The sequence below is a fragment of the Desmodus rotundus genome, chromosome 9, assembly GCF_022682495.2.
Source record: "Desmodus rotundus isolate HL8 chromosome 9, HLdesRot8A.1, whole genome shotgun sequence".
Lineage (NCBI taxonomy): Eukaryota > Metazoa > Chordata > Mammalia > Chiroptera > Phyllostomidae > Desmodus > Desmodus rotundus.
The window spans coordinates 110,885,552-110,894,808 of NC_071395.1; the positions used below are offsets into that span (position 1 = coordinate 110,885,552).

Here is a 9,257-nt window from a genome sequence, read left to right on the forward strand (position 1 = left end):
GGTGTGCTGGAACGGCCGGGGCCTCCGTGGGGTCCTCGGCGGGCAGGTTGGAACCTGGCTGTGCTGAGCTTAGGCCCGGAGGCCGCCCCGCTGATGGGCTGTGACAATGGTGGCTGGATTTGGGACCTGGGGGTCGTCTGGGAGTGTGGAACGGCCCCTATCTTAGTGTAGGTGAAGTCAGAACTGGGGACAAGGTCGGGTGGCTGGGGTCCTGTCCCGAGAATCAGTCTGGTGGCCAGGGTCAGCGTCAAGGGCAGCGGCAGCTACTGCTCCCCTGGGACCCTCCTCTGCATGACTGTTAGGGATGTCGCACTGTCCTAAGGGCTCAGGACAGGCCGCCAGCCCTTGGAGGCGGGGTCATCTGGCACCACCCACCTCTGACAAGGAGGAAGAGGGGCAGACATACTCAGGCAGAACTGTGAGGTCGAACTCCCTGGGCTAAACCTGGGGGATTTGGGGAGCAGCTGGCAGGGACACGGCCAAGCCGAGATGCGCTGGGCCAGTGGTGGTGCCAACACACGTGTGGGTAGGGGGTGGTCAAAGGCTCAGACCTACCCCCAAGCTCAGGATGGGCCACCCCATGTCCTTGCCCGGCTGACAGTTTCCTGCGAGGTGGCTGTGTGCTGGCTTGCGAGGGACCATGTGAGCAGGGCGGGGCTGCTCCGGTAGGACGTGCAGAGGAGGTGGGGGGGCCCCTTCATCACCTCTTCCTGCTATTCCCCTTGCTCCCCGGCCCCCAGTTACTCCCTCCACCTGCCCCCAGCTCGGGCTGCTTTCAAACTCAGGCATTCAGACAGACCGTATGTGGCTCCGTTTGGGGGTGTGTCCTATGTGCCTGCCTGGTCTGGGCAGGAAGCTTCGTAAAAGCCATCTCGCTCCATCGGCAGGGAGGTGCCCCGGGCTCCTATGCGTGCATATTCTAGGTCTTGGGCAGGACACAGGCAGAGCTGGGGCCTGAGCGCCTGCTGTATACCAGGTGCTGTGCCAGATAGTCCTGGCTCTCAAGGGGCTTGGAACCTGAGAGACATGAGGGAATGGTGATGCAGACATTGGAGGAAGTCTGGGGTGTCACAAAGGAAATTGGGCCCATAACGGGTGGGGGTGGCTCAGGGGCTGCTTCCTGGAGGTGGTGTCCCCTAAGGGGGAATATGGACCCAGCTGGGTTGTCTGTGGGAAGAGAGGCATCGGAGCCCAGGGCCAGGTGGAAGGCTGAACTTACTTCAAGGGGCAAAGCTCAGGGAGACTGGGGCCAGTATGGGGCAGTGGGGGGAGTAGCAGGGCATCTGGGCAGAGGGGCCAGTGGATGGGGTGGCTGGCTCCTGCTTGCGGGGGCCAAGAGCTGCCAGGTCTCCATCCCAAAGCTAAGCAGGGCTGGGCCCCTGGCAGCCAGGTCTCCTCCCGCCCCATGCGTCTGCCTGCCCCTCCCACAGGTAGACCCCTACCTGCCCTACGAGTACACCTGTGAAGGGATGCTGGAGCGGATCCATGCCTACATCCAGCACCAGGTGGGTGGGCCCTCTGCTCTCCGCCCCGGGGTGGGGCCTCACCCCCAAACCCCACCCACCCTTGTCCAGGGCCCCCCTTCTCCAGTCCTTCTGTTGTCTTCCTTCCCACCGCAGCGGGTGGGGGTGGGTGGCCGGGCGGGGCACAGGGGATCAGTATGTGCTGCTCTGTCAGAGGCCTGGCCTGAGGGTACCCCCACCCTGGGTCACCAGCTTTGGAGCCCCAACCCCACAGTACAACAGACACAAGGTCTTTCCATATTTCTATAAGGGAGTTTAAAAGATTTGCAACTGATTAAGTGAATGTAAGTATGGAAGACCCCCCACAAACACATCTCCCCAGGTTGAGTGGGTGGGAGTGGGCAGGGGGTGTCCTGGGGCAGCCTGCGCCCTGCCTTGGGCATGGGGGTTGGAGAGCATTGTCCTGAAAACCTGGGGAAGGGCTGCTGCCCAGAAAGCAGAGGTCCTGCCCCCCCCCAGGGGATCGGAGCCTCCACCAGGGCCCAGGTGGAGCATAGGTCTGGAAACCACCTGCAGTGCTTGGCCAGGTGGCTTGTAACTGCTAAATACCCAGACAGGTGGTGTGTGGCCTTTGGCCACACTTTGTCCGTGGCCCCATCACTTCACAGAGGATGCTGAGGTCCCCAGCAGGGAGGGCTAGGTTGGGTCTGGCTGGGGCCGGAGCCTGGGGCTCGGCTGGGACATTATCACAAGCTCACAGGAAGGCAGCTGCTGGGCTTTGCTGGCCCCTGGATGTGGCCCCTGTCGGGAGGGCCCCTTGGGCCAGCCTTGTCCACGTGGGTGCCAGAATGAAACCCTGACTAACCCGAGTGTGACCAGCAGCCAGCCCTGGGGAAGCCGGCAGCCTCTGCGTCCCCTTGGCCCTTCTCACATTGCTTCCTCCCATCAGGACTTCTGTGCGGCCCCGGGCCCTGCCCCCCCAGGGGCCCAAGCCCCGCAGAGCCCCTTCATCCTGGCCCCCAATGCCACCCACCTCGAGTGGGCCCGGAACTCCAGCCTGGCCCCCGGGTCCTGGCCCCCCACGAGCTCACTCCAGGCCTGGCTGGCTGCTGCGGGGAGGGCCTGCGCCGACGCCTGCCTGGACCACGGGCTGGTCTGCGAGCCCTCCTTCTTCCCCTTCCTCAATAGCCAGGACGCCTTCCAGAAGTGAGTGAGCCCTGTCCGCCCCCTCCCTACACTGGCCTCCTCACCCCCAGAGCCACTGGGCCCCCAGCCCTGCCAGCAGTGGGGGGTGAGAGGGACGCTTTCTTCTGAGACAGGAAGGATGAGAAGGGACCTTCCGGGCAGGTGTCCATGTCCGCTCCACTCCTGGCTATGCCTCAGCCCCGAACCACTGAGGGAAGCTCCCTGCGTCCCTCCCCGCCTCCATGCCTCCCTCAGCACCGTCCCAAGGTTCTTCCTGATGGGTCAGCCCTGGCCACACTCCCCCCCACTCTCCTTGCCCCCTCTCAGCAGGTGGGAGGAGGGGCTGGTGGGGGCGGGGGTTGTCCTGGGGCAGCCTGCACCCTGCCCTGGGCTGAGTGGCGGCTGCCCGCGGTGCCACCCAGGCTGCAGGTGCCCTGCGACAGCACTGAGTCCGGGATGAACCACCTGTACCCAGCGCTTGCCCGGCCGGGCCGGGAGTGCTTCCTGCAGAAGGAGCCCCTGCTCTTCAGCTGCGCCGGCTCCAGCACCAAGTACCGCCGCCTCTGTCCCTGCCGAGACTTCCGCAAGGGCCAGGTGGCCCTGTGCCAGGACTGCCTGTGAGGGCGCCCCCGCCGGCCCTCCCTTCTGCAGGAGAACGCACCAGCAGATTCCAAGCTCCAGCCGCCCCCCCCACTTCAATACCAACACGGCAGGCTGGAGTTTCCTCTCTCGGCCGGGAAGTGGGCAGAGTGGGCGTGGGTTGAGAGGGGAGGCAGCTCGCCCCAGCCAGTGCAGGCTCTTCCTTCTCATCCTGGGGGCTCTTGGCAGACAGGGCCAAGCAGCTGTGGGGTATCAGAGGGTCCCCATGGCCCAGGTGCAGGTGGTCCGAGGCCCCTAGCTTTGTGCAAGGCCAGATCTGGCCCAGGTGGAGAGCCCTTCTGCGGCCCAGGATGGGGCCTCTTGCTGCATGAGGCAGGGAGCAGGCGTGATGCCCCCCTGCCCGATGGCCCACTGGAGAGTCCAGGGACGGAGGGGTCAGCCTTGATGCTCTGGAGTCATTTGGGGTGTGGCCAGAAGGGGCAGGAGATTGGAGGAAGGCCAGGCTACGGGACCCTGTTCATGCCCCCTCTTAGCTGGGCCCCTCCCTGCTGCCCTGGGGGCCACAGTTGGAGGTGCAGGGGCCCCTAGACCTGGGGCTCGACCGTTTCCGTCCTCTCCGTGTTCCAACTCTTCACCTTGGACACCGCCTGAACCCCATCCTGGCAGGACTGCGATTCCAGACCTCGGACTTGTTCCCAAAACCTCAGTTTCCCCACCCCACCCCCAGCCTCTGAGAACAGGCTCTCGGATCCCTTCCCAGCATCTGTTGTAGGCAAAGGCTTGGGGTGGAGTATTGGCCTCATCGCTGCACCCCTGGCCCGGGCCCACCAGCCCCCCTGTCGCCCCCACCCCATCCGTGCTGCGTCCGTGTCCCTCTGGCCTCAAGCCACGTCCAGATCCAGGTGTCCACCTGTGTGCGCATGCCTGCCCCTGAGCCCAGAGTCCTGCCTGACTGAGCAGGCCAGGCCCTCAGACACACTGCCACCCTGTCCTGCCATGTAATCCTCCTCCCGCCCCCCGCCCCATCCGCTGCCCGCCCTCCTGGGCCTATGGGCCTGCCCCGCCCCCCTCCTCCAGGGGCCGCCTGGGCCCTGGGCTGAAGGCAGGATGCCTCCCAAGGGAGAGCCCTCTCCCGGCCTGGGCCAGCCCTGCAGCCAGCCCTGCGGCCGCAGAAACACAGTCATCACCAAGAACCTGACCTTCAGGGGAAAGCAATAGAGACTCTTTTCTCTCTTTTTTAAAGATTTATTTCTTGAAATAATAAATATTTTATTGGGATGTGTGGTGCAGAGGAGGAGCTGTGCTATTTCTCATCTTTTCATGGAGCGCCCAGGGCTGCAGGAGCGAGGGGGTGTGAGCGCCCCCAGGCGGGGGTGGGAGCCAGGCTGCCCAAGGAGGGCCCTGCAGGGGCTGGAGACCCACCGCCCCTCCTGCTACCTGGGCTGTGGCTGCAGGGCCCCTGCTAGGCCAGCAGCGGTCCTGGGTCCCGTTCACGGCAGGCTGGCCTCTCTGGCCGTGGCAGGGTGAGGTCAGAACCCACGTGTACTTGGAGGAGGTCTACCTGACGTTCCCTGGACGTTGGGCTTCTGGGTCCCGGGCTGGGAATGCGTCGTTTTATGTGCTCAGCTGACCTATCGGGTGGGAGCTGTCGTATCCCCCGTTGACAGAGAACTGAGGCCCAGAGAGGCTAAGCAGCATGCCCACAGCCACACAGCTGGGAAGCAGTGAGGCAGGCTTGGCTATAAATTGGGGGTCGTTTCAAAGTTGCTGTGTGGATCATGTGACCCAATAGGGTGACAGCCCAGCACAGCGCCCAGGCCACAGGAGGCGCTAGCGTTTTTATACGGCCCTGTGTTTGAGACACTCCACACTCAGGGGCTTCCTTCCGGCCAGGGGCTCTCCAGTGGGGGCAGCCTAGCGCCTGGGAGGACAGGTGGCACTGTCTGGAGGTAGTGTTGACTGTCACAGGGGCAGGGCGGGGGGCTGAGGAAGTGGAGTGCTAGGGGTGTCCTGCGGGAAGAGGTGGGGCAGCACCCCATGGTGGACAGGGCGGTGCCCACCAGCGCTGCGACCAGGCCTATGCCAGCAGCGTGGAGGGCAGAAACCCTGCTCCGCCCGGGCCGGTGGGTCTCAGACTGGCTGGTGCCCGTCGCCTGATCCTGAGCTCGGTGAGCACAGGTGGCTGGACCTACCCCCAGCCCCTGGGGCAGAGGCTGGGAGTTGGGTCTTTAACAAGGATGCTGCTTCGGGCCCAGGGTCCCCTGGGCTAGACCGAGGGTACTGGGTACCGGGAGGTGTTTCAACTGGTTTTCACGGATCCTCCATTCGAAATTCCCTGAGACGCAGGATGTGGAGCATCTCGCGTGTTTACTTGCCATCTGCCTATCTTCTCTGTGAGATGTCTGCTCGGGTCTTTATCCATTTTTAAATTGGGTTGTTCCTTTTGATTCTTAAGAGTTCTTTGTGGAGGAGCCTACTTTTGAATCCTGTCTTAAACTCTTAATGAGGGAGGGGGTGGAGGGGCAGGCTGGTAGCCAGAGAGCGAGAAGGCTGACCTGACAAGGCCAGGTGGTGGCGGGAGGGCCCTCCACCCCTTCCTCCCCAAACCAAAGCTGGCCACCCCACTTCAGCGCCCCCCACCCCGAAACCTAGGACATCACAGGCACAGGTGACTTCACCTTGCCCACTTACAGGCGCGCAAACAGGGCTGATGAAGCCTTTGGAAACGCCTGGGGCACCTTAGCCATTCCCCGCCCCCAGGCTGCCCCCGGATCAGTTCCTCCCACGCTTCTGAGCAGCGCCTGGACAGGAGAGGAAAGCACTGCACCGAGTCTCCAGTGAGCATCCAGCCTGCGGCACTGGGCTTCCTCTCTGCTCTCGGAGGGGTGCGGTGAGGCTGAGGACCCACTGCAGGGGCGTGGTGGAAGCTTGCGTCCCCACTCCCAAGGCGGGCCCCGGCCAGAAGCAGCTGCCCCCACAGCCCAGGCCAAGAGGCTGCAGCTGCTAATTACCCTGGGCCTGGGCGAAGAATATACACAGCTCTGCTGGAGTTCAAGGGCAGGAGACCAGCAGGGCCGGAGGGCCACAGAGGGGCTGGGTCTCTTCTGGGATTGGGGGAGCCCGCTCCACTCTGACTCCGGCTCTTTCCTTCGCTGGAGTCCCTCCGGGCTGGGGCTGGGCCTGGCAGATTCGCCCTCCCTGCATCCTGGGACCGAAGCTGCCCCCTCCCTTTGATTGACTTCAAAGACCCCTCCAGCCCTGGCTGGTGTGGCTGAGTGGATTGAAGGGTCATGGGTTGGAGTCCCAGTCGGGGCACACGCCTGGGATGTGGCCTGGTGCCCAGTGGGGGGCACTCGAGAGGCAACTACACATTCATGTTTCCCTCTCGCCCTCCCTTCCCTTCTCTCTAAAAATAAATGAAATCTTAAAAAAAGAAAGCAATGCTGTAATAAACACAGAAGCGCATATATCATTTTAAAAGGAGGCCCTCAGAACCCCAACCTGTTGCCATGGGACCCCACCTTACTTTGTCCTTTGTTCCTCCTGTGCAAAAGGAAGGTCACCCCAAGATGCGTGGGGGTGGAGGATGGGTCGAAATCCAGCAGATATCACTCAGGGTACGAGGTGTGAGATGACGTGTTGAGTAACTGGGAGCAACAGGCCAGGACCTCAGGGCTGCCTCCCGTGCTTCCGCATGCCTCCAGGTGCCTCCCGTGCCTCCCCATGCCTCCCCATGCCTCCCTGTGCTTCCCGTGCCTCCCCATGCCTCCAGGTGCCTCCTGTGCCTCCTGTGCCTCCCGTGCCTCCAGGTGTCTCCAGGTGTGAGGAGTTCCTCACCCCTTCCTGGCAAGTCAGGACAGTGAGGCTCCAGGGAGAGTGGCTCCCAGCCTGCCACTGCCCAGACAGGACACCAGATATTCTGACCCCAAAGCTGCCTCCTCCCAGCCACAGCTGCTGGTGGCAGGGTTCTCCTTGGGTAGAAGGAGATGGAAGGTGTTGTGGGTGGAACTGTGTCCCTAAGAAGACATGTCCTAACCCCGGCACCTGCCTGCCTGCGAATGTGGCCTCACGTGGAAAGGGCCTGTGCAGATGTGAGTAGTTAAGACGCGGTTGTGCTGGAGGTGGGTGGGCCCCCAAAGCACTGGCTGGTGTCACAGAAGAGGGCAGTTGGACACAGACACACACCCAAGAGAGGGCCGTGTGGAGACAGGAGGGGTGTGTGTAGAAACCAAGGACGGCCAAGGACCCCGGCAGTCCCAGGAGGGACCCTCCCCCAGACCAGGGAGCGTGGCCCTGCCCCGCCCCCCACCCCAATCTCAGACGTCTGGCCTCCAGAACTGTGAGAGAATCAATTTCTGTAATTTTAAGCTGTCTGATTTGTGAAAATTTGTTACAGGAGCTGCGGGAACGAATAAGGAGGGGTCAGATGCCCACTGCCTTTAAAGATACTAACCCAGAGGGCTGAGCCCCGTGGCCCCTGGGCCAGGCAGCTCCGTCCGTCCTTTCTCGGGAAAATGTGGAGCTTGCTCAATACACCCCCGAGGGAGAAAGAACGCTGCCCCCACCCTTCCCCAATAAACACCCAAATACGACCCGACCCTCCGGGTGTCTGGGTGTCCGAGAGCAGCAGGCGGCTACTTGTGGAAGAAGGGGGGACAGTCCCTTAAGGCTGCCTCTGTGCGCCTCCTGGATTCAGCCTTCGGGCACCTCCCTCTGACTCTGCTAAAAATAGCCCATACTTCTGCATATGTTTGCATATTGGCCTCAAGAGACTTGGGATTCTGGGGAAACAGCAGCTGACTCCCCCATATTGTGTGTGAAGCCAACAGAGCAGAGGACAATTGTCCACCTCTTCCTTCAAGAGCCTTTGGTGGGGGTTCTGCAGTGGCGGGTGGGGGGTCCCAGGGCTGGCATTGGTCATTTAGGTTTTGGAGTGCCGGGATAGTTTCGGGCTGGGGGCTGGCACCAGACACGGCTGATGCTCCAAACCCTGGTCCTAGACCTGCCTTGGTCCCACAGAACCCCTCCCCTGCGCCAGCTCCATTCTGGGGTCCTCAGAAGGTGGGGTGGAGGGGTGGGTAGAGATGGCAAATTCCCAACGCTGTCTAAAGCTGCACCTAGGCATCCTCACTTCCCATCGTGTCCCTCCATCACTCAGTCATTCAACAAACACACAGCACCAGGGTGTGGTGCAGGGCCGGGTGCAGAGGCACCAGTGTGCAGGGCCTGGGCCTGCTGGGCTTCCTGAGCCTGCTGACGCATCAGTTCTGGAAGCCGCTCAGCCAGCATCTCGGCTTCCACCGAAGCCTCCTCGCCTCTGTGCCCCAAGGGTGTCTTCTGCTCTGTGCCTCCCCCAGGCCAAGGTCCACAATAGGCCCCGCTTGTTGCAGGGGGTCCGGGTTGCCCACCTCAGTCCCTGGGGCATGGTGCTCAGGTCTCCAGGAGTTTTTACCGGCCAGGGGCTCACTGGGGGCATCTTGAAATTGGCGGTGGCGGGGGTGTCTGCACCTCAGAAATTGGCACGTGACAAATCAAGACTTTGGTTGTCTTATCTGTGTTTTGTTTTCCGGAGACCAGGTTTATGCCACACGTAAGGCGCCTCGTGTGGCTCAGTATGTGGTAATTCTCTTTCCCCCTTTGCTGAAGACAACGGTCCTGCCACCCCACCCCGTGGAGGGGCTCTCCGCAGGTGACATCTCGCCCACACAGAGGGGCTTTCTAACAGCGTGGCCCTCACCCCGCCCCTCCGCCCTCTGCCCTCTTCCCCACCCCCTCTCCCACCCCACCCCCTCCCCCTCCCCCTCCCCCAGGCCCTCAGAGCCTCACTTACCCTGAGTTTGACAGCTACAATCCACAGCGGGCTGCGTGGGGCCCTGCCTCCCCAGCCACTGCTCAAGGAAATAATTAATAATAATTAATGAATAAACCATGTTTAGTGAGAGCCATTTACCACGAAAAGCCTCGGGGTACATCGCACTGGAACCTAATTAAAAGTGGCACCTTCTAAAC

At 62.2% G+C, this 9,257-nt stretch overlaps 1 protein-coding gene across 3 annotated transcripts in view; it reads left to right on the top strand.

Moving 5' to 3' along the window:
* MGAT5B (alpha-1,6-mannosylglycoprotein 6-beta-N-acetylglucosaminyltransferase B) overlaps positions 1–4,537 on the top strand; it is a 55,966-nt gene extending 51,429 nt beyond the window's left edge. For all 3 annotated transcript variants that reach the window (XM_053912027.1, XM_024553942.4, XM_045190323.2), the window contains 3 exons: positions 1,431–1,505; positions 2,413–2,669; positions 3,071–4,537. In XM_053912027.1, coding sequence (XP_053768002.1) covers positions 1,431–1,505; positions 2,413–2,669; positions 3,071–3,269 — 531 coding nt within the window. In that variant the 3' untranslated portion in view covers positions 3,270–4,537. The remainder of the gene's footprint in view (positions 1–1,430; positions 1,506–2,412; positions 2,670–3,070) is intronic.
* The last annotated feature ends 4,720 nt before the right edge of the window (positions 4,538–9,257 follow it).